Below are 26,027 nucleotides of genomic sequence, written 5' to 3' on the forward strand. Positions count from 1 at the left end.
TATAGTCTCTCAAAAATAAACAGGGGGTTACAGATTTAATGGAAATTTTATATGCTATATAAATAGTGTCACAAAATTAACTCAAGGAGGGTTTTCTAGAAATGCAAAGGCAACAAGCCCAGTGCAAACTGCTACCATAGAGCCTCAAACAAATACACTGCCTGTACCAGGCACCCGAGTCTTTGCTTTGGTTAGGTGTGCCGTGGCGTGCCGCTAGATCAATAGCTTTTGACAAATCATTACTTCATGTTTTGTCAGCAGACTTGAGAAGAGAGAGGTTTTCCTCCTCCTACTCTTCCATTAGGGAAATGGAGATTTTGAGTAAAGATCCAGTCTATAAACTACTACATAGAGGCTGAGTTTGTCCTTGCGTAATAAACTGATAAACAAGAAGAGCCTGGGGCTTTACCATGCTGAAGTCTCTTTGAAGCTCAGCTTAGCAAACTCCACAATTAAATTATAAGAGAAATGGACAAGGAAGGTCAGCGATTAACGCATTAGGAGGTAAGGTAATTGCATTTGCTCTTTGATTTGGGGCAGAAGACAGCTAACACAACACAACAGAACCCTTGCTGCTGGGGGTATTAGCCTACACTACAGGACAGATTTGTTTGTTTGTCATTAAGACAATTTATTTTGGGATTGTTAGAAAATTCAAACAAATAGTAAACACTGGCCCTTTAGCACATGGAGGAGGATGAGTGGAAAGCTTCTCAAGTTGACAACAGCACAGGCATTTCAATCCCGGCCTGCTCTGACTCAACCTCTATTCAAACAGGGACCTCCGCACCACCTAGGCTCTGCCATAAGAGCGTCTAGTTGAAAACACACCAGCACCTGCAGGATGCTCACAATGCTTTTCCCCTGGTGCTTGCTGAATGCCTCTACCCGCAAGGGATGTTGTGAGCCCTATTGGGCAAGGACCACTGACTGAGTACCCTGGAGCTTCAGGTGACCGTCTCTCACACCCATCCTCTCATTATTCTCTGCAGATTTGCTCTTCTAAATCTCAGGGACCAACTCAGCTAAGACCCTGCACACTGGCTTTGGTGGCCCTTCTGGTCAATCACGAACCATGGACCATGGGTAGCCAGAGCCAGAAGGCAGGCTCAGGGAAGAAAAGGCTGAATTTCCAGGGTATTTCGTAGAATGCGAGAGGGCTGGCTCTGTGCACACATTCCTGTTCTTCTCTAATTAAGAATATCCTAGTCTTTGAAAGAACATTGCATTAACAAAATTAACACTCAAACCAAGAAAATAAAGCCATGATATTTGATATTAACGTTCTTGTTAAAGAGGAATGATGGCTACAACTGACAGTTGTAGGCGAGATGTGTTCCTGGAGGAGGATGCTGGCCCTCTTGTGTGCCTACTCACTTTCCTCTGTCTCAGCCACAGTTCCTCTATGCTGCAGCCAGTTCTCCTTAAGACTGAATTGGTGGAAAAGGGCTTTACTCTGTGAAAAGGGAGAAAGAACAATGAATGAATGTACCCTTGCCCTCTGAAAAGTCACGGCTATTTACAGCACGCTCCAAAAGAGCTAGCCAAGCAAAAAGCCCCTCGGTCTATTTGGTGCAGAAGATACCTCAGAAACACTCACAGTTCTCTAGAAGACACTTTCTTCATCCCAGCACAAGTTCTGAGACACAGTTATAGCAATCTCAGCTCCTGCCTTTTTCAGTTTGCGAGGTCATTTCACACGTCATTGGTTAATTATGGTTACCCACCTTTTTCCAGACACTGACCAACATCTTCTCCTACATTCCCCCTCACCAAATTCAACGGAAATACAACACACTTGCTACCATCTCTCTGTCAGAAGACTTTCTTACTCTTAGAGTAAGGAAAATCCTCTAGCTAAGATTCTTACTTGGATTTATAGGGAGGAATATGAGCAGTTTAAAATTCAAAATTCTATCAGTTTGGTAACAGTAGGGAAGTTCTGAGGCTTTAAAATGTATCAGAAAATATGCACACGGTCAAAAAGTCAAGGGTTCGTATGCAATCAGGCCTGAGATACAACAAGGCAGGACAATGCAGGCTACATCCCTGGGTTTGCCTATCTCACCGTGTTAGATTTGAGGCGGTATTCACTTTAATTGCAAGGAAACGCCAAATCAGGCAGGGCAAGCTCTCCAAGCCATCCCCTCCCTGCTCCCCTGAAGATAGGAAAGCATTTACCTACCTTCCTTTGTGGTGAGTACTCATCAACAGTGCTACAAAGAAAAAGGTGAGACATGAGACTGCAGAAGACCCACTTCAGGAGCGCTGTAGAAATGAGCCACAGAGGCAGATAAGCAGGCAAGGAGCTAACTGCTAAGCCTGGGGACCAGACTTCCAAACCCAAGATCTACACAGTGGAGGGAGCTGACTCTGAAGGCTGTTCTCTGACCTCCACTCTGGCATGCTGGTTTTTGTTTTGTTCTGTTTTTTTTATCAATGTGATACTTTGGAACAGGGGACTGCACATGAGGATTTGCCTCCATCACCCTGGCCTGTAAGCAGTTTTTTTGATTAATGTATTCTGCGGAAAGGCCCAACTCTCTGTGGGTGATGCCTGCCAGGGGCAGGTAGTCTTGAGCTGCAGAAGAAAACAAACTGAATAAGTCATGGGGAACGAGCCAGTCAGCAGTGTCCCTCCGGGATTCTGCTTTAGTTCCTGCCTTGATTTCCTTTGATGATGGACTGTACTCTTAAGACAAATAAGACTCTCTGCCTAAATTGTTTCTTTTGGTCAGTGTTTCATCACAGCAGCAGAGATTTAGAGCGCCGTGACACACCTACACAAACACACACTTACACACACACCATTGACACACCACATACCATGACACACAAACACACACACACGACACACCCCATACCCATACACCGTGCCACCCACACCCCTACACCATGACACCCCCCCCACACACACATACCCCATGACACACACCATGACACACACATACACATACACACCTTGGCACCCACACACCCACACCATGACACCCTCACACACACACACCATGACACACACCCACACACCATCACACACACACCCACACACACCCACACATCCACACCCCCCCACACACACACACCATGACACACACACACACACCTTGGCACCCACATACCCACACCATGACACCCTCACACATACACACCATGACACACACCATGACACACACCCACACACCATCACACACACACCCACACACACCCACACATCCACACACCACCACACACACACACCATGACACACACACACACACACCTTGGCACCCACACCATGACACACACACACCCACACACCATCACACACACACACATACACACACACCATGGCACACCCACACACCATGACACCCACACACCATGACACACACACACACAAACACACACCATGACACAGCCACACACCCACACAAACAAACAAATAAATAAATGTCATTAAAGTAGACAAATGAAAGAGAACAAAACTGATTGGTATAGTGGTACATGTCTATAATCCCTACACCCAGGAGGCTAAGCAGAGGCAAGATGGTGGTCTTCCTGGATCACAGAGTAAGTTTCAGGTCAGCCTGGGCCACAGAGTGAGACCCTATCTCAAAAACAAAAAAAAAAGATAAAACACACTATTCATCATTAATTTACTATGTATAATGTATCTGATATTGCATTCCAAGTTTCAAATGAACTGGGGTGAAAAAAAGCTACTTATTGGACACATGCATTGTGCTTTCTACTTATAGAGAACAAAGCTAAGGCTGGCCCACATCTCGTTCTAAAGTGTAAAGACACTCTGTAGTCTTATACTAAAGAAGCAAGGCCCCCAACCCTTCTCTGTGCGCCTGTGTTGTGGGACGTGACCCACAGCTTGAGTTCACCCTGAGCCGCACCCCTAGCCCAGCCGTATCCTACTACAATGTTCTCGTTCAACTCACTATCGTCTGTTATAATGAAAACATTTTAATGGAATGTACTAGATTTGGTGACAGAGTTAATATATTTAAGCATACTAAACCAGGCATTACTGTTTCCTAACTGTAACCGTTCTGCCTCATAGTGCAGAGATACATCCAAAGGAGAGATTATTTTGTCATAAAGTTTCTGATAAGTAAAAACAATAAGAAAAGGGCAGCTCCACCTGCACAAAAAATTCAATTAGGTCAAATCAAACCGAATCAAAATGCCCATCATTTTATTAAGAATGACACTCTCAGGTGGCCGAGCACATGGTGGGGAGACAGGACAGCAGGGAGCCCATGCAGACCTGAAAACGACGTGTTTCTCCTCTAGGAGCTAACTCAAACACCCTGCCATGCTGGGATTTGGAGTTCAGACCAATACAACTCCCAGGCCAGAGAGGCAGGGACGGATGCTAGGGGCGGGGGCTATGCTCCCAACTTAACAGTTTCTTTCCTTTTTTGTTTCATTTACTAATTATAATTTCAACTCAATACTAAGCTATTCATATATGCATATGATACTGTGATCATTTCTAAAACATTGTCCTACCTTGCACGCAGTTTCTAGACAACTGAACCAAAGGCTCACACATGATCTGTTTGCTCCTTAAGACTGACCTATATACAACTTTTATTCGTGATGGGGCCCCTTTACTACAGCTAAATCAATGATCTCAAAGGCTCAAACTTGCATTTCTTGAGACATGCACTCACTGTTGCTGAAGTCTTAAAAGCATCTCCAACCTGATAGTGTACTTGCTTCACACTGCTAAAAATAAGGAACTGCACTACAAAGTGTGATGGGGGAGAGTCTTCTGTTTTGTGTTAATTTCATTGGATAAATAAAGAGACTGCCTTGGCCCTTTAATAGGACAGAAAATTAGGTAGGCAGAGTAGACTGAACAGAATTCTGGGAGAAAGAAGCTAAGTCAGGCAGTCTCCATGATTCTCCCACCCGACACAGATCTTCCCTGGTAAGCCACCTCGTGGTGCTACACAGATTATTAGAAATGGGTTAAAACAAGATGTGAGAGTTAGCCAGCAAGAGGCTAAAACTAATGGGCCAAGCAGTGTCTAAAAGAATACGTTTCCGTGTAGTTATTCCAGGTGTAAAGCTAGCTGGGTGGCGGGACGCAACCCTGCCGCTCATACTACAAAAGTGGATAAACATGGCAAAGACTGGACCTTGGAACTGAATAATGACTCAGTATCTTCATTTACTAAAATTAACAGAGAGTCAGTTAAAACTAAGCAAAGGCAAAAACTGCCAATCTGAAAGACGTGTGAGTGCTACTTACAGGACACTCGGGCATTCCACAGTCACGTGAGAACGTGGCTTTCTCCAGTCTTTCTAAAGAGCAAGGAAACCTCGGGACCTCATGACACTGAGCCTATGAAATGCTCTGTGACTCACTGGAACTATTTACAGATATTTTCTTCCCTGCTCCACAGAGATTGCACTGAGTCCCTAAATGATGAGCTAAATATGAGACTTAAAATTAAGGAATAATTTACTGGTTTTATGTACTTAGGTTCTCATGGCCCAGTCTGCTTTTATCATAGAAAACTTAAAAGAAAATAAAAAGTCAGTGAGTATGACTAGTGTTCTATTTTTATTCACAAAAATAAAAACACATAATTTACTACTAGAAATGTTAGGTAATCAAGATAAATCCAGGGTTAAGATGTCAAAAATCATTGTACGTACACACCAGCCTAAATTCTTACACTGGCTATGGCATTCATTAACCGCTATGAGAAAAGCTCAATACTTACTGACGGCGATGCATCCCAAGTATCTTCTGAAATTCTTTCAGTTCTTTCTCGAGAATTGGGTATTCGTAGACATCATCCAGTACATTCCTGTATATGGTCTGCAGAGAGGGTGGAGACAAGAAACGGCAACTGTAACCAGTCACTGCCTGTTCTGTGAGGATTCAGATGAAGACAGGGCCAGCCACAAAGCTCAGTGGTAGCACAAGTTCAGTCCCTGTACCATCACCAAGAAAAAAGGCTCTGGTAAAGGTTATCTTGTTGCAGGAAGTGAGGCAAAACTCAGGACCAGAAGTTTCACCTTAGCTATTCAAGCCCCTGGCACTGCTCTCTCAGGCTGCTTTGAGAAGCTGTCTGTTGGGGATGCTGGAAACTGGGTATCAGAGATTTTCCACAAGTAGTTTAGATCTCAAAACAGAACACCTGCATGACCACCTGAGAGGAAAACATATTAATTAAAATAACCGGTGGGTTTGAAAAATAACCGAGTTTAGGCAGAGGGATGGCTAAGTGAATGGTAAGTTCAATGCCATTTCCTCTATGATAGGCAGGATAAGCTCAGACATTTATCTATTCTAAAGAAGATTTCTTGCTAAAATCCCAGTCTAACCTTTCTTTGTGCTGATTTATATGTCCAATACAATGGTCAAATAATCCAAACTCTCTAATCCAGAGAACTGTCCATGGTAAATACACATTATAAATTATTAATATTTAGACAGATTGGCTTATCTAGGTTAGTGTCTTTCAGATTGTTACTATTTCAAAGTTACTTTAATGTAACTTCGTAACTTTAAAGTAAAGATACTTTAATGCCAAGTATCTATTTTCAAATATATTTTCAAATACAGCATATATCTACAATTCATATTATGATACAATATACCTATGGTTAAGAAGATTTTTAAATGCTTATCAAGTACTGTTTGCCTATATAGGTGTTGTTAGCTTTAACATTATCATAAATCTAGCATTAAATCTTAGAGTATATTTTGGTTTATCTTATTTACCTAATTTGCAAAAGATTCTCATGATTTAAATAAATCATCCAAAATTAGTATATACAAAAATTTTCATATATAATTTTTCACAATATATTTAAAATTGTTAAAATAATTTCCTCCTTATATAGAGAACGCCAGGCATGGAAGATAGAATGAATTTATACTTTCACTGTATTTGACATACAAAACCTGAATGACTAAAAATAAGATTTTTTTGAATCATATAGATGAAAATAAAATCAGTCACCCAACATCAAAATACTTGAAATTGTAGGAATACCTTTAGAAACATTTTTGAATGTTCATCTTCATGTAGCCAGTCTTTGTACAGAGCAATCCACTGTGAAACCAGATGGAGGACCTTACGCTTCCGACAAGGGACATCTGACTTTTCTTCTTCCCCTTGATGCTTCTTAGCAGAATAGGTGCAAATGGTTAAGAAAGAACACCCGTGTTGTTGAAATACAAAATGTGAAAAGACCTATTTGGTCCAGCTTTTTACAAAGTAGGCTACAGCATATTTTCCAAAGAATTCAGAGCTGCATAAAGAATAGACCCTGAGCAGGGAGAGCAGACGGTGTGCTCTGAAAGGCATGAAAGCAAACCCAGGAACAAACGGAAGCATCCCCAGCAGGAGGCCATGCAGTTGAGGGCTGGACCTCACACTGCAGCTGCTGGAAAAGTCCCGGGGCTGTATGGGCTTCACGTCAGTTCAAAGGACACAGGACGGCCCGCTGATTTCAGAGTCACTTCCAAGGCAGATGCGGCCTCATAGCACAGGTGAACACTGTGTCAATGAGGCACATCAGAAGGAAGCCAGGCCGTCTGTGATCTGCAGAACTACATATTTTATAAAAGCAGTTGCTTCTAAAGTTGTTCCAGATGAGCACAGCTGTCTGAAGCACAATTTATGATCTGATTCAAATGCCGGATCCTAAGAATTTCCTTGATGAAAGAACCAGATGAATGTGCAAGGGCCCAGGTAAAAGGGTCGAGATTTTCACCTTCATTAAAGTAAATTTAAAACATAACAGGGAAGGGCTACGTGTCCCAGCAAGAAGTCAGTTAAATAAGTGGCTCTGAGGCCATGAAAATGAGGGTCATTACATGAACATTACAGTATACTGGTGAGCATAAAAACCAAAAGACAACAGCATTTTCTACTTGGGTTAACAATGCTTACATGATTATTTTAACAATGCTTATATGAATATTTTAATTACTTAGAAAGACATACAGATGATTAACAGTAGCTTTTCAGAGTAGCGAGATTTGAGAATAGCTGAGCCATTTTACTAATTGTCACTTCCTAATTTATATATAATGACCATGTGTTAACTAATTATTAAAATAACTTCAAAGTAGCAAGCTTAGATGACTAGGAATGAATTGTCTAAATTCACATACTCTTATTCCCTCAGAATGAGTCTCTCTCTGCCCCCCAGGACAAAGTCTCTTGCAGCAGAGGCTACCTCAACTTTTCATCCTCCGGTCCCTACCTCCCAAGAGCTGGGGTTACAGGTGCGTGCCAGGCCAACATTCCTGGTCCTGACTGTACTGATGGTGCTGAAAAGCTAACTAGACATAGGAAACATTGTGAGATGGTTCATCAAGACTGCGTATCTGTTAATGCTGATAAACAACTGCAAAACAAAAAGGAGCTATTATTCATCAGACTTCATAACTATGTAAACACATGGCTCCGTCACTTTCTCCCTAACTTGCAAGGTTACTTTGTGGCTACATTTAAATTCTTCTTGTGAAATCAACTGAGCCATACAAACAAAAAAAAGTCTGTTAAGAGTGCCTATTTCTTTCAGTTTTTCTCTTGAAAAGCAACTCTGAAGGGTAACTCTGTGTTATGTCTGTCTGCATGTGTTCTGTTTTCAGCAATGGCCAGCATGGGGGAAGATGTAGCCAGTTGAGAAACACCAACAACTTCGATCTCTTCTAGTGAAGTTCTGCGCTTCTCATTCAAATGTCATTTAAGTACGGCAGTCTTGCATCAGCAGAATAAAGTAATTTCAAGACTTTGAGTGTTCAACTATTATTCCTAATTTACAGTCATTAATATTTGTTTTCTTAACCTCATGTTCCCTGTGATATATGTACCTTTGAGAACACTTAGGGTTAACTGGCATTTGTTCTTCTGTTCTGTAGTAAGGTATAGGTTCCTTTATATTTGGCCCAGGCCTATTTATACTGATTTATAAATGGAGCAGTGGGGGAAGGGCACAGGATGAGCTGCAGGATCTTTGCAATGCGCTGAATATTAGCTGGCCCTGGCTATGAGCCTAAATAATGTGCTTTACTATGATAAAAGTCAAAAGCCATTTGAACCTATAACAATAAAAATATCCATATAAAATATCCAAGCAGTCTAAAATAGTCCCAATCTATAAATAGTGTTTATAAATCATGAGAAAACACAAACAAGAATGAGGACTTTAATAATGAAAAAGTTGCAGAAAAAACTAAAATTCTGTATAAAATGTCCCAGCTAGACTGAAAAACACTAATACCCAAGGAGACCCTCGACATTCTTCAGAAATATCCACAGGGGCAGTACACTACTAAGTGGTAATAAAAGTAATATTCGGACCATAGCTGAAGACAAGAGTCTGCTATAGGACATAATTTTAGAGCTAATGGGTGGTAGCTGCTTTGAGTAGGTGAGCATTAAAATGAAGAGGAAATTAGCTCACAGACTTCTTTCCCAAAATACATCTGAAGGAGAAATTTAAAAACGTTAATTATTGTTTTCTTTTTTAAAAAAAAAAACAGCACTCCACTTCAAAACTGTGAGAAAAAAATCTGCATATTGTTGAAATTTTCAAATTCAAAACTAACATTTCAAGATCAGTTTTATGGGTCAGTCTTTAGAACTGTCAACATAGCTATAGATCTGTTTGGTTGGCGGGTCCAGCGAAGCTCCAAAGCAGCGCGGGCATAAACATATGTCCTTTCTAGTTCATATGCACATACATAAATCTATAAATACTGTTGGATTTTGTTTTTGGGACAGGGCTTCTCTGGGTCGCCTTGGCTGTTCTGAACACTCTGTAGAGCAGGCTTAGTCATAAGTTTTTAAGAGATGTTTTATTTTTAACACCTTATGAAGTTTTAAACTATTCTTTTAGGTGGGAAAATGCAGTATAGTTGGGATATAGTTGGGAGACATATAACAATTATTTAACAGGAAAAGAATCTTAAATGGCCATTATCGTTAGATTTTAATAAAATCTTTGGCTTATAATCCATTTTTCTGAACATTTCCTATGGAGATTTGCTGAGGAACCTCCTTCAGCCAATGGCTTTGAGATACTGTACCAGGTTGGGTGTGGCCTTGGGCACCAAAAACACGCTCTCTGTTCTCTCTCTCTCCCCCCCCCTTGGCTGATGGATTCAATTCCTGTTCTCCATTTGTGCAAAGGACTGTGATCTGTGAGTCCGTCCTAAATAAAGTTATACTCAGTTCTGAGCTGGTGTGGGATTACTTTATTCGTGTTCTCCTACAGAGATTGAAATGAAATCTCTAGTTTCCTTTATTAAAATCAGTAAAGTTTCTTATTAAATGCTTAAAGGCTATAATTAATTTATTACCATTAGAAATAAAATTAATTAACTAAATTAATTTATTAAATACTTAATTGCTTTTGAGGCATCTTCTCTAAGTACAGTGAGGCAAGAAGCCCTGGTGGGGACTTCTCATCAGTTTGCAGAACCTCTCTGGTTACTGAGTAAAATTGTAAGGCTTCTTAGCCAGCGATTAACCTTCTAATCCCACCTGACACTTGATGAACGTATGCAGTGAGTGAAAACACTCCAGAAAGATGACAATTACAACCAGGGATGAGAGGATTTCCTGTGGGGAAGACAGTTCAGGTGTCCACAGATGCTCTCCCAGGAAGATGGTATCACACACACGCACACACACACATGCACAGACACACATGCGCACACGTGTGAGTGTGCACACATACACAGACACACACAGACACAGAGGGGTGTTGCACAAGAAGTCTAACTCTAAATGATTGATTCTCTATGAAAATACTGAATGTTTGTTATTGTCGATCCATTTGACCTGTTCACTTGAGTTTACCTAGAAGACAAGTTTACTTCCAGGCCCCTAAGCAACCATGAGAAGTAGATATAAAGTAAACATGATATTCACAGTACCCTTTGCCCACAGTAGACTATGAAGACAGCAGCCCTGAATTCCCTGCTATCCCTGTCTAGCCTGTCTCATTCCATCTTCACCTTGGATATCATCACATTAATATTTAACACATTCACACTTCACCGTGGGTTGAGTAAATTAGGAAAGGCAGTTAATTCGTAATGTGGGACATCTGTCTGAGAGGAAGCCCGCAGAGCATCCTGAAGTTAATGAAGGATATTGTCTCAACAGCGCCTGGCACAGGTCATCGGTTGTCATGAATACTGTATACGTGAGAAGGAAGTCATCGAGGAGCGTCTCTGCAAAAGAAGAAAACAAGCACAACGTGAGCAAAGGAAGGACGGACAAGGTACCTGAATAGTGCCTATTGCAGGAACAAGCTGACTGACTGGGGGCTAGAGTGAAGAGGACCCTGAGAGAGACACACATGTACATACATGTGTCTAAGAGATACATACATGCAGATTTCTACAAGGGAATAAGAAAAAGACAAGATCTCCTGAGTAAATCAGGAGTGTGGGGATCATGAGAGGGCAGAAAGGGGAGGGGGATAAAGGAAGGCGAATGGCTAAAAATATATAGCTCAATAAAAACAATAAAGAGAGAGACAAAGAAAACCAGTGCATAAATAATGTGTTTTAAAAAATGAAGTTCCTAAGGCTTTTGAGATATATACTCCAATTGTACAGAAAAAGAAGCCTTCAAGTTCTGAGGAAGTAAGACTTTACAAAGCCATTCGTTTCATTTAGGACGAGAAGAAGGATAAGAAAGCCCACAAGACACACATCAGGTCCCAAGCCCATTCACCTTTACCTTTCGATGCACCTTAAGCAGTGGTTCAATGGTGGATAGACTGCTTTCCTAGTACTATGAGGCCTCAACTTTGTATCAATGCCACAAACAAAAGCTGGGAAAGTGATGCAAGATCTCTTTACTACGGTGAAGAGAGACCGACCCAATGCCAGCAAAAGTCAGGGCTGAAGAGAGACCGACCCAATGCCAGCAAAAGTCAGGACTGAAGAGAGACCGACCCAATGCCAGCAAAAGTCAGGGCTGAAGAGAGACCGACCCAATGCCAGCAAAAGTCTGGGGTGAAGAGAGACCGACCCAATGCCAGCAAAAGTCCGGGGTGAAGAGAGACCGACCCAATGCCAGCAAAAGTCCGGGGTGAAGAGAGACCGACCCAATGCCAGCAAAAGTCAGGGGTGAAGAGAGACTGACCCAATGCCAGCAAAAGTCAGGAGCCTAAATTCTAGCCTTACAAAATGCTTCTTCCTAACTCCATTTGTAATCTCATATTTTTAATGTATGAAATAATAGGTTTCAGTATGACATTTTTATACACACTAATCATTGTACTTTCTGTGTCCCAGACCCTACAAGCCCCAATCCCTCTTTTCTGAGTGTTTTGGGAAAAGCTGACATGTGATATGAGGGTACAAAACAGGCAAACTCCAACCCTCTGCACAACTTCCAAAGCAACAGAGATCATGTGTAAAACGCGAAGTAGCTTCACCTTGGTCGCTCTGTCTTGTCTCTTTAACTCACTTTCCAGCATCATTTAACTTCCTCATCTTTTACATTGTGAACAGAGCATTTTTAGTCATATCAAACACTAATAAACTATGAAGGTAATGGAATTACGTACTATTACAGACTGAAGACTGGTACCACCTCCAACTTCATAAACTGAAACCTACCTCCTAACATGATAAAATTAGAAGGCAGAGTATTTGACATGCGATTAGGACTGGATGGAGTAGACTCGAGAGGGTGGATCCTTTATGGCTGGGATTAGTGATGTTTACAAGTTCTCTGTGCCTGCTTCCTTATCTACTACACGAGCACATAGTAGGCCAGCTTTGAACCGGGATCAAGTCCTCATCAGACAGACACTGACTCAGGAAATGTCTTGCTCTTGAGCTTTCCGGCCTTCATAACTGTGAAAATAACTGGATTTATATTTTGTTTACAAACTTCTCAGGATGTGGTATTTTGTAAGAGTAGTTTGAGCTAGGACAACCAATCGGTTCTGTTGTCCAAGATCTAAACTTTAATAAATGCTTGGTATAACTAACTGTCTACTGCATAGTTCTGTGAAGACTGAACAAAAGAAAAATTCCAGAATTTAGGTATATACAACAAGATAAATTTGCTCCAAAAAAAAAAAAATCAATACAAATAGCAAGGCTGTATCTACAAATGCAAATCCCACTCCAATAAGTTGACACCAATAGTCCTTTTTCAGCCACAGGGCTGTTTCTAGGTTTCACTTGGCAACACAATGGTAAGAAAATTCTGATCTACATTAGGCAATGGTTGCAAACAGTGATATTTAAAAGGTTTTGTATGTGGTGTGGTGTTTATGTGTGTGTATGTATGTGTTGTGTTGTGTGTATGTGTGCATGGGGTTATGTGTGTGTTGTGTGTATGTGTGCATGTGGTTATGTGTGTGTGGTGTGTATGTGTGTGTGTGGTGTATGTATGTGTTGTGTATGTATTGTGTTGTATGTGTGCATGTGGTGTGTGTATATGTGTGTGTCCGCCTGCAGAGGTCAGAGGAGAACATATGATGTCCTACTTTATCATTCTCCACTTTATTCCCTTGAGACAGGGTCTCTTGAAGAACCTGGAACTGGGGTTGCTGCCAGAAGCACTGGTCTGTCTCTGCCTGTGGTGGTCTGAATAAGAATGGCCCCATAGGCTCATATATTTGAATGTTTAATCATCAGGGAGATGTGCTATTTGAGAAGGACTAAGAGCGTGGTTTTGTCAGAGGAAGTGTGCCACTGGGGGTGGGCTTGGAGGTTTCTAAAGGTCCAGTGGCTCTCTCTCTTCCTGCTGCCTGTGGATCCGGATAACGCTGGCCGTGTGCCACCATGTTCTTTGCCATGCTGATGATGAACAGTAAGTCAGTTGCAACTACATGCTTTCTTTTACAAGAGTTGGCATGGTCAACAGAACACTGACTAAGGCACTGCCTTAGGTACTGGGGTTATGGGTCCATGCACAGCTAAGTCTGGTTTTCACATGGAAACTGGGGAGTCTTGTGTATACCTGCATACTCAGGTAGCAGGTGCTGTTACACACAACGCCATCTTCCCAGCCGAAGTTTGCCTTCACATTGCAAGCAGCCATTAAAGTGAGCCAAGATGCTGATTAATGAAGACTACAGTAGAATTTTTAACAAAAAATGTTTATAATTTATACTGGGCCCTAATTTCAATTCCCAGCAGTGAAGGGAAGACTTTTCTAATGCATAATGTTCTTTATCAAAACAATTAATATAACAAATGGCATCTAAAACTCACTACAAGCCTAAATTTCATGTCCTGCCACACTGCAACATGCTAGCAAATCACCAACCTGACTTGCTTGTCTGTTTGTTTTAACACTTTTGTTTGTTAGTTTTTGGAGACAGGGTTTCTCTGTGGAGACTTGGCTGTCCTGGAACTCATTCTGTAGACTAGACTGGCTTCAAACTCACAGAGATCCACCTGACTCTGCTTCCCGAGTGCTGGGATTAAAGGCGTGTGCCATGACTACCTAGCTAACTCTATTTGTTTTTTAAAAGGCTCCAAATAGGTGTGCACAGGTTTTGTTGGGTAAAAGTTAAGCCTAGCATAAAAAGACACAGTGTGTACCTAATCAGACAGTACATAGCCTGTATTTACAGATCGGCTATAAGCTCCACAGCTCTCTTTATAAAGGCTAGGAGAAGCCCCAAACCAGTTAACCTAATAGCCTGTTTTTAAAGATTAGTAATTATAATGAAAGATTTGGGCATATGTAATGACTTTTATTACAGCTTTTTAAATATTTGAAATTAAAAACAACCATATCCATGATGTCTGAAAACCTATGTAATTTGGAATGCACCTGAAAGCTATCATTTTGGAATACTTTCCCCATATATACTAAAAATATGATAAATATGGTTGATAAGAGCTCTTTTAAAGTATTTTTTATTTTACGTGCATATGTGTTTGACTTGAATGTATGTATGTGTGCCGTGTGTGTGGCGCCTGCAGATGATGGGGGGGGGGATCTCCTGGAACTAGCTATGAGCGGTGGAAAACTGCCTTATATGTATTCGGGAGCCATACCCAGGTTCTCTGCAAGAGTAGTAACTCTCACCACTGTATCTCTCCAGCTTCTTGTAAAAAACCACTTAACTTCTCTGATATGATTAGAAGTTAAGGTGCTGTTTTTGGCACATACTGCAAGGCACAGACGGCACAGACAATGGAGTAGCCTGCTCTGAGGTCTTCGGTAACCCTTACAGGTAGGACCCACCAAGACTCAGAGAGCACCAGGTAACCCCGGCAAGAACTTCACACTTTTTAAATTTTAGGTTTAACACTTAAAATGCTTGATGTGACAGACAGGTAAGATATTCTTAGACTCAGCTGGATCTAATGAGGTAGGAACTATTTTCTAATCAAGATTTACTCCATTAGTAGCCAAGATTACAAAGAACACCATTAACTTTGACATAAGCAGCCATTCCATGCCGAAAAACCTTAGCTAATGAACCAAGTGACTGTTGGAGTCTGGTTGGATGGTGGCAACCTTATTTGGCTTTCAATGCAATTAATGAGCCCACGTATCACAATATTTTGTGAAAAGCTTTGACCCAGAAATGGTAATTTCCCCCTAAGCTATGACCATATTTAATATTCAACAGTTCTTATCTAATTATCTGCCATGGAAATATTAAGTAAAACAAAAACAATAAGGCCATATAAAAACATCTCCACTTAAAATTCTAATGAACATCCCAGTAAATAGATCAGATTCCCAATACAACCAATCGCAGTCTTTCTTTCTTAGCTACTGCATTGTTCTGAAAAATTTTCCTTCACATAACAAGCAGTCCTTTATTTTTTTTTTTGTTGCAAAGATAATGAATGTAATTGAGTGATATGAATAAAAACTATAATCAAAATGAAGCACTTGAAATAAAAGTGCATTTTATTTTATATTCTCCATGCTTCAAAAACGTCTGTCCCACTGGTACTTAGGGATTTTTTTAGAGACACAATGGCTGTATGAATGGTTCCCCCAAGACTGTTAGCCAACAATAGCTATTTAGAAAGACTAGCATATCCACTAGCATCCATATTAAAGCACAGTAATTATCCATTATATTACACAGTGCTGAATTAATAGTGATTTAAGAATGTAGGCAGAAGCACTTTTGTATTCATGAAAGCATCTTTCATTTAAACAAATTTATATACTCATATTCTGATAGAGAGATGTATTCATTTTGATTTCTAACACTACAAATTCCTAGGTATTAATATGCAGAGAAATCTGTTCTTTAGAATTTGAGTCACTAAATACAGGCCTAAGTTCTTGGCTCATCACCAAACTCTTGGGAATATCTTCTGCCCTTTTCCAGAAGAAAATATGCTTGTATTAGGGTACGGTGCTGGAGACCGAATCTAGGGCCTCATGCAAACTAAGTATGTACTCTAGATCCCCAGCTACCCCCCAAAAAAGTATTTTTTAAAGCAGTTTTCTAAAACTTTGTGGTTGTTTGTATTTTGGGACAGCATGTTACTTGGTCCAGGCTGGCTTCAGACTCAAGTTACATGCGTAAGAAAAAATTCTGAGCCCCTGGTCTCCTGCTACAACCTAGATAGAGTATAGGCATTCACTACCACACCCAGCAAAAATTTCAACTTGCCTGTTATAGCATAAAAGCTACATTCAAATAATGATTAACACTGGAGACAAAAGTAATTCTGGTTTTAAATAGTGTGTAACTTGACGACTATGCAATTCAAATCTGCAGCCTTGGCAGAGAAGGCTCTAAAATCCAGGCCTATGATTTGGTTTACTGATATAACACAGAGCTTTTCCTATCACCTACTACTATTTTAAAAATAATTAAGAAATAGCTGGGCACTCAGGAGGCAGAGGCAGGCAAATCTCTATGAATCTGAGGCCAGACTGGTCTACATAGGGAGTTCCAGAAAAGCTAAAGCTATATGGCGAGATCCTGTCTCAAAACAAAGGAACAAACAAAAACTAAACACCACTGTTGTAGAAAGGCTGCTTTTTCATATCTCAAGTGCCAGACTCCCGAAATAATCACACAGAAACTATATTAATTAAATCACTGCTTGGCCTATTAGCTCTAGCTTCTTATTGGCTAGATCTTACATCTTAATTTAACATATTTCTATTAATCTATGTATTACCATGTGACAGTGCTTACTGGCAAAGTTTGGGCATGTCTGTCTTTGGCGGTGGCGTCACGGCTTCTCCCTGACTCCGCCTCCTTTCTCCCAGCATTCAGTTTAGTTTTCCCCACCTAGCTCTACTCTATCCTATCAGGCTAAGCCAGTTTTCTTTATTAATTAACCAATCATATTCACAGCATTCAAAGGGGAATACCACATCACACCACCAACAAAAACTAATTACCCCCCCCCAATAAAACAAATATACAAACAAAAGAACCTCATACTTGACACCAATAAGGTGGCCAAGAATCTGGGCCTAGATTAAAAACTACCTCTGCTAAAGGAGTAAATGTGACAATAAAATGATACCTAGTGACATACTCCTATACCCATTGGTCATGACTTGTTCAGCCTTCATCAGAGAAGCTTCTTCTTGTAATAGATAGAAATGAACACAATGACTCACAACTGGGCAATGTGTAGAGCACTCAGTCCTAAATGAGATGTTTGCATCAAACCCTTCTCCCCAAGGCTCCCTGAGCCATAAGGTGCAGGAAGACTAGAAGAGCCGGGGTGATGAATGACTCCAGGAGACAGTGTCTTTAGGACAAAATAGGACTGATGCACATAAGAATGCACAGAACACTCACAGGTTCAAGTCAAGCAGGGTCTTATAGCAATGAGAGGAGGGAGGGACATGGGGTCCCATCCTAAACAAGAAGCTATTTGCAACTGATACCAGAAGGCAAAGGGAAGATGAGTTTGCTCCAGTGGAGTCTTACTGGGGACCGAAGACAAACTTCAGGGTAGGTCCAAAAGTAGGTGACCAAGGCAAAACAAACTCAATAGTATATTTTGTGGACTTTTTTGCTTTATTTTGCTTTGTTTTGGCAATTATTGTCTCTTACTGGTCTTTTGCTTATTTGATTTCTTTGTGTGTGTGTGTGTGTGTGTCAGAGAGAGAGAGAAAGAGAAAGAGAGAGAGAACATAACACTGTGTAGGTAGAGAGGTATGGAGGAACTGGGAAAACTGGGGGAAAAGAAAACATAATCAAAATATAGTGTATGAAAAAGTGTTCAATTAAAAAATAAAATATTAAGGTACATGAAATCAATTATCTAGTTTGATTTGATTTTACATGAATATACTTTCTTTTACGTATCAATGAGAATAGATTTTCATTTCCATGTTCACCGCAGTCAGTTTTCTTTGGCAACAGAAATCTCTTTTGAGTCTCTATAGTCGTATCAGGGTGGAATAGTAAGAGGTTTGGTAAGACCATTTTACGGGGGTTGCTATGTAAATATAATTGAGCTAATGAAGTGGATCTAAATATTACCCCAAAGGGGTAAGTTTTCATTTTGTGTGTGAAAAATATAAAAGAAATCAAAACCCAAACCACCCAGCATATTAACATCAGGAGTTTAGGGCTACTTAGGAGTACTTACAGAAGTCTTCAGGACTTGGATGCAGACCGTACGGCAATAACGACAGCACTCATCTTAGAGTGGACTGCCGAGCAAGCAAGTGAACGGAAATGCCCACGGCAGCTTCACGCAAGTATGGCAACGGGGATACCCAGTTCTGACTGACTGGGCTTCCTTGAGGTCGTCAGCGGGGCTGTGGCACCTGTGCTTCTGCTTCAGTGGGATTTAAAGCATCCTGAAATAGACCTCACTTCACCCTTGATTTCCAGGACCCAAGAAAGGCTTCACATTAGAAAGACCCTGTTTCTGGTCCTGAAATGTTACTTCTTTTACTGCCAAAATACAGGTTCGAATTTGATTAAGCGTAAGTTAAAAAAAAAAAAAAACATGTTTTACATTTGAACCATAGGTGCTATGCCATGACAAGCAGGATTCTTTTGTGGTGTTTATTATATTTCTGAAAAGGACACTGATGTCTCCAAACACAGCTGTTCACTGTTCAACAGCTTCAAATTTATTCAATTCCTGCATACTTTATAATTTCCCCCAAATTCTCTCTCTCTCTCTCTCTCTCTCTCTCTCTCTCTCTCTCTCACACACACACACACACACACACACACACACTCATTATAGTAAACCCCTTGAAAAGACAGAGACTTTCTACAGACAGGGTTTGGTATGGTTTTCAAATAATCAAGCATCTTTTTATTTTAAGTTGAAAAACTGATGTGGGAGTGATTTCTTTCTAATCTGTTGCTTTCATTGGTTAATTAATAAAGAAATTGCCTAGACCCATTTGATAGGCCAACCCTTAGGTAGGTGGAATAAACAGAACAGAATGCTGGGAGAAAGAAGCCGAGTCAGTGAGTCACCATGATTCTCCCACTCCAGACAGACGCAGGTTAAGACCTTTCCTGGTAAGTCAGCTCGTGGTGCTACACAGAATATTAGAAATGGGTTAGATCAATATGTAAGAATTAGCCAATAAGAGGCTAGAACTAATGGCCAGGCAGTGTTTAAAAGAATACAGTTTCTGTGTAATTATTTTGGGTAAAGCTAGCTGTGCGGGCGGCCGGGTGCCAGGAAAGCAGCCCTGCCGCTCTTATTACTACAGAGTGGCACCCAACGTGCTAATGAACTCCACGTAAAACCTGAGAGGGCTTGAAAAGGAGAGAGAGAGAATTTAAGACAGCTTTTTGCTGTTTGTGGGTTGCGTGCCGCAAAGAAATTTTCCTGACTCAGCAGCAGGAAAAAAACTGGCTGTTTTAAAATTCCGGCTTTCTGGGCTGTGCCACCCCTGCGATCTCTGTCTGGCTCCTGCGGGAGACAGAGCTTTTGAATGGAGCATTTGGAGTAAAGTGCTATGGCTTGCTTGATGGCAATGTGGACTGCTGTGTGCCTGGAACTGTGAGTGGCTCAGGGGCACCAAATGGCTCTGAGGCAGGAGCAGCTCAGCTCTGCCATGCTGAACTGTGCTGGTCTCAGGCAGGAACTACCGTAATTACCATAACAACAGCACAGTTAAGGTTCAGACTGGCAGTAAACAGGCGGTATCATATTACCCCTACATGGTGCAACTTAAGTTTTTAAGAAGTGCTTAACATTTTAAGAAATGCTCCTGGATAGTAAAGAAATTACAGATTCACAACAGGACAGATTCAGACCACTAAGTGAATCACAATGTTGGATGAGTGTACGTAGGCTTGAGAGAGAAAAAAAAAACAGAATAAAGTTAATGCCCTTAAAAAAAAGGGTAAAGTCTTTAAAGAGACAGAGTATAGATAGTTATAAATTAAAAAAGTCTGGATTTGTACATTGGGTTTTCTTTAAAATTTTTGACTGTGAAGGAGCTAAGAACAGAGAGACATTTCATTATATGGGCTGCCAAGCGGAACCAGAATGGATATCATAAGAGTATTATGATTTCAGAATTTGGGTCTAAGGATATGATGCTTTGGAGAGGGTCTTCTTTTGTTTTCACAGAGGACGAGACCCTGTTGATTGCTTCTATCTCAATATGGTATGATAGACCACGCCCTCCTGAAAGGTTGCTGTGAACACCCTCAAAAAATTACTTTGCTCAACTGCCGACTGAGATGAACCTAGCAGACAGGTTATCCCATAAAAGACCTGAATAACAGCACCTCCATTCAGCAGGAAGCTGTTTGGAGAGAAAAAACTGCACCCATGTTCCCAAATGTTCTTTTACATTTAAAGGGGGATATGATATAGATATGAATAATTTGCATTGGTATGGATTTTAAGGTCAATTTTGTTATATGTATATGTATTTCTGATCTTGATTAAGGTATTGTGATTGTGTAGTTTATTTAAAATGTAATGTATAATTAGGAAATATAGATTGTTGATGGATAATCGATAATAGTCAAGCTTGTAGTCATGTTAGATTTTCTAGATATATAGAGATATATTTCAGTTACATAGGCATTCTTATATCTTTCAAAGACTGCAGAATATGGCATTTAAAATGTTTTAATAATTTAGGGCTTTTCATGACAATGAGACATGTCTGCTCCTGGCAGCACCAATCTACTTTGAGAGGAAGATGGGCATCAAAGAGGCTCGTTATGGAGTTTGATAGCCATTTGAGGAAGAAACTGCTCTTGCCTGGACTACTGCATAAACTGGACACAGAGAACCCTCAGAGAGAGGACTGCTGAACTTGCCTAAAGGTGAGATGATCTTTTGGGGTTCCTGATTTATGAAAGAGTCTACGAGACATTCTGCAGGACACAGCAGAAAGTGACTGAACTGCCTTTGGAATTTCCTGCTTCATGGAAATGTCTGCTGGATACTATGGGCCTGTCGACTGAAGATGGATGCCCCAACAGTACAGAGAAACTTTGGGTGATTGTCCAGACAGTGAGATGTCTCTGTCATTTCTAGAACTTTGAACTTCTTGTTTGCTTAGGTAATATTATATCCTTCTGGAGTCTTTGATGGAGTTGAAGAATGGTTAGTTATAGTTATAGTTTTTCTTAGTTATGATAAAAGATAAAATAGATATAAATATTGTAACTGTAATTCTTGCTTGATAACTGTTTTGTTATATGTAATCTTACTATGTTAAAATGAAAGCCTTCTTTTTTGTTTAAACAGAAAAAGGGGAAATGATGTGGGAGTGATTTCTTTCTAATCTGTTGCTTTCATTGGTTAATTAATAAAGAAACTGCCTAGGCCCATTTGATAGGCCAACCCTTAGGTAGGTGGAATAAACAGAACAGAATGCTGGGAGAAAGAAGCCGAGTCAGTGAGTCACCATGATTCTCCCACTCCAGACAGACGCAGGTTAAGATCTTTCCTGGTAAGCCAGCTCATGGTGCTACACAGAATATTAGAAATGTGTTAGATCAATATGTAAGAGCTAGCCAATAAGAGGCTAGAACTAATGGGCCAAGCAGTGTTTAAAAGAATACAGTTTCTGTGTAATTATTTTGGGTAAAGCTAGCCGGGTGGTGGGAAGTGGCCCGCCGCTCCCATTACTACAAAAAACTGTTAAGGAATCCCATCTTTTTTTCTCTGGGAAGGGACGCCCTGACTACAACTGCTCTTTTGTTCTTTTTTTTTTATTTTTTTTATTAATTAATTTATTTAATTATTAAAGATTTCTGCCTCTTCCCCGCCACCACCTCCCATTCCCTCCCCCTCCCCCAATCAAGTCTTCCTCCCTCCTCAGCCCAAAGAGCAAGCAGGTTTCTCTGCCCTGTGGGAGGTCCAAGGACCACCCACCTCCATCCAGGTCTATTAAGGTGAGCATCCAAACTACCTGGGCTCCCACAAAGGTTAATCAATCCAATTATAAAATGGGGCACTGAGCTGAACAGAGTCTTTTCAACAGAAGAAGTTCAAATGGCCAAAAGACACTTAAGATCGTGCTCAACTTCCTTAGCAAGCAGGGAAATGCAAATCAAGACAACATTAAGATACCATCTTACACCTGTCAGAATGGCTAAAATCAAAAACACCAATGATAGCCTCTGCTGGAGAGGTTGTGGAGAAAGGGGCACTCTCATCCATTGCTGGTGGGAATGCAAACTTGTGCAACCACTTTGGAAAGCAGTATGGCGGTTTCTCAGGAAAGTCGGGATCAACCTACCTCTCGACCCAGCAATACCACTATTGGGAATATACCCAAGAGATGCCCAAACATACAACAAAAGTATATGCTCAACTATGTTCATAGCAGCATTGTTTGTAATAGCCAGAACCTGCTCTTTTGTTCTTAACCACCATAATATCCACACACTACCTTTAGGCGTGTTTCTGAAAGGACCAGGGCAGAGCACAGCACGCAGAGTCCCCCCCACTCCTCCTTCTCTAGACTGGACCGCAATGGAAGAATGTGCATGGGGCACATGGCGATTAGTGGGGTCAGAGCCCTCTGTGTAGCTGCGCTCCAGTGCAATTAGCTGTATCTGGGCACAGCTAGAATCTGTGGCTTATGCAGATGCTTCCCAACCTTTATGGGAGGCTCAGAAAGCGTCATGAAGGCAATGGCACTGTTGTGGTGGTGCATACCTATAATCCCAGGACTTGAAAACAGGAGGACTGGTGCGATTGTTGAGGGCAGCAGGTGGTTTGTAAAGCTGCATCGACGGCATGGCAGCGAATAGTAACAAAGGCAGCATGGTCTAATCCAAAGTAAGCCTAGAAAAGTAGGTCAGAGCTGATTCCTGGGGGGCCTCTGAATATTGGTAGGGATCCTAGGGCACACTGCACAGGGAACAGGGAATAAACACAGGCTTTGGAGGCAAGGAGTGGCAAGGACGTTTCTGATGGACTGATCCAGTCACATCAGGAGTACGATGACGGAGGGAAAGGAGTTGAGCTTCCCTCTACAAACTGTGGCACTTGGATTTCCTAGGGTAATCTGACTAAAGCTATTAGCAAAGGCATCAAAGGCCAGGACATGGATTATAGCAAAGGAGTAATACGCAAAGATGCCTGAGGCTCGCATAAATTTCCCCATGCCCATGGGAAAGACAGCTGTGCTCTAGGGTTGAGCAGGGTGGGCTTTCATGTATAGGAGATGGGAGGAAAAGGCAAGAGAAGAAGAGAGAAACAGAGAACTGGGAAGTAGTTATACTAAAAACCAAGAAGAGAGGTTGGAAATGCAGTTTCTGAATGCCAGGAAGAGGTGGATTAGCAGATCACTCCAGGCCCCTGGGCGGGCTGTGGGGTGGGGCTAGGCTGGGGTCCCTGGGGAGGTGCTCCTGGCTAAGCAGGCAGATGTACCACAGCACAAGAAAACGAATGAAGGCTGTTCTCATAACCTGCTGTTGCTGTACCACGCTGCCTCTCCCCAAAGATTCGTGATGCAGTCAGGAGGAAAAATACCTTGATGATCGATGCAGCAACATTTCACGTAACCACACAGATTGGGCTGTGTGAAGTGTCATGGGTACAAGACCTTTCATACCGATTTGTCAGCAATGACTGACAAAAATTAGCATCCTGGCTCCATGAGTCTCTAGGTCTAATATCATTGACCTCACTGAGTTACTGCTGGCCCCTATGATCAGCCTCTCACAAAGACACAAGCTGTGCTCCTAAGTGCCTATCAAGTTAACACGCTGCAGCTTCAGGAAACAGAAAAAATTTAATTTAAACATAATATTTTAAATTAGACATCTGAGACATGGCTATTTCAAGCAATTAATAATCACTCTAACACTTAATTCAGGTCCTGGTGTGATGTTTTTACCTCTAATGTGCCAAGAAGAATTTTCATGACCAGCCTCTTTCTAAAGTTTGAAATCTACCACCACTCTGACTTTTATCCCTTTTCTGATCATTGGAAAGCATTAGCATTGCATTTTAGAAAAAGAAATGTTACTTACTTATTTTTGTATCTGGCAAATTAGGGCCACTAGAGTGGTTATTTTCTTCAGAGTTTAGAAATGGAGAGACGTGTGACTTCTGGCAGTTTCAGTAAGATAGGTAGATAATGGAGAGTCTAAAAATTCAGCAGACACGTCTGATGCCCTCTTCCCACAGCGGTCACTAGAGTGCCTGTCCATAATGGACAGTTGCATTGCTTCATACACAGGTAAAAGGCAGATTTGTGGCTTAGGGTCACAAAATGTTTGGTAGGGAACCAGGTACGGAATCCCTATTACTCAAGGCTGAGTACCATGCTTTCTGTTGAGTCAGAGGCAAAGCTGCCCACTGGGTTTTGGAGGTTGATCGGAGAGCTAATTAAAGGACCCACAGAACTAGTCTTCAAACCCTGGGATGACAGATAGCACTGTGAGGGAAATAAGGCCCCAGCCCAAATCCTGCCTGCGGCCAGCACTCGTATGTGTGTTAGGCCTAGAAAACCCAAGCATACTTGCACCCACACCTGCTCCTGGCCATGTGACAGAAAGCCAGCGTGTGCACAGAGAGGCAGAATCGACGATCAATGGAAGGACTGACGCAAATTCATAAATGCTATCAAAGTATATGAATCGACCAACTACATGTTTACATTAAAAAAATCAAAATGTTAAAGCCAAATCATGTTTCTTGGTATGATAGCGCATGTTGTAATCCTAGCACTCAGGAGGACGATCATGTGTGTCTTAGCATGGTAATACATGTTGTAATCCTAGCACTCAGGAGAATGATCATGTGTATCTTGGTATGATAGCACATGTTGTAATCCTAGCACTCAGGAGGACGATCATGTGTGTCTTGGTATGATAATACATGTTGTAATCCTAGCACTCAGGAGGATGATCATGTGTGTCTTGGTATGATAATACATGTTGTAATCCTAGCACTCAGGAGGACGATCATGTGTGTCTTGGTATGATAATACATGTTGTAATCCTAGCACTCAGGAGGACGATCATGTGTGTCTTAGCATGATAATACATGTTGTAATCCTAGCACGCAGGAGGACGATCATGTGTGTCTTAGCATGATAATACATGTTGTAATCCTAGCACTCAGGAGAATGATCATGTGTGTCTTAGCATGATAATACATGTTGTAATCCTAGCACTCAGGAGGACGATCATGTGTGTCTTAGCATGATAATACATGTTGTGATCCTAGCACTCAGGAGAACAATCATGTGTGTCTTAGCATGATAATACATGTTGTAATCCTAGCACTCAGGAGAATGATCATGTGTGTCTTAGCATGATAATACATGTTGTAATCCTAGCACTCAGGAGAACAATCATGTGTGTCTTAGCATGATAATACATGTTGTAATCCTAGCACTCAGGAGAATGATCATGTGTGTCTTAGCATGATAATACATGTTGCAATCCTAGCACTCAGGAGGACGATCATGTGTGTCTTAGCATGATAATACATGTTGTGATCCTAGCACTCAGGAGAACGATCATGTGTGTCTTAGCATGATAATACATGTTGTAATCCTAGCACTCAGGAGGACGACCATGTGTGTTTTGGTATGATAGCGCATGTTGTAATCCTAGCACTCAGGAGGATGAGGCAGGAGGCTCAAGAGTTC

At 41.2% G+C, this 26,027-nt stretch overlaps 1 protein-coding gene across 1 annotated transcript in view; it reads right to left on the bottom strand.

Annotated features, from left to right (window-relative positions):
• The window catches only part of Rapgef5 (Rap guanine nucleotide exchange factor 5), a 229,683-nt gene that overhangs the window by 34,725 nt on the left and 168,931 nt on the right, over positions 1-26,027 (bottom strand). Inside the window, exons 12-16 of the mRNA XM_057782269.1 lie at positions 11,134-11,212; positions 7,011-7,155; positions 5,730-5,827; positions 2,186-2,216; positions 1,378-1,456 (exon numbers count right to left, since the gene is read on the bottom strand). Coding sequence (XP_057638252.1) covers positions 1,378-1,456; positions 2,186-2,216; positions 5,730-5,827; positions 7,011-7,155; positions 11,134-11,212 — 432 coding nt within the window. The remainder of the gene's footprint in view (positions 1-1,377; positions 1,457-2,185; positions 2,217-5,729; positions 5,828-7,010; positions 7,156-11,133; positions 11,213-26,027) is intronic.

The sequence above is a fragment of the Chionomys nivalis genome, chromosome 10 (assembly GCF_950005125.1).
Source record: "Chionomys nivalis chromosome 10, mChiNiv1.1, whole genome shotgun sequence".
Classification (NCBI taxonomy): domain Eukaryota; kingdom Metazoa; phylum Chordata; class Mammalia; order Rodentia; family Cricetidae; genus Chionomys; species Chionomys nivalis.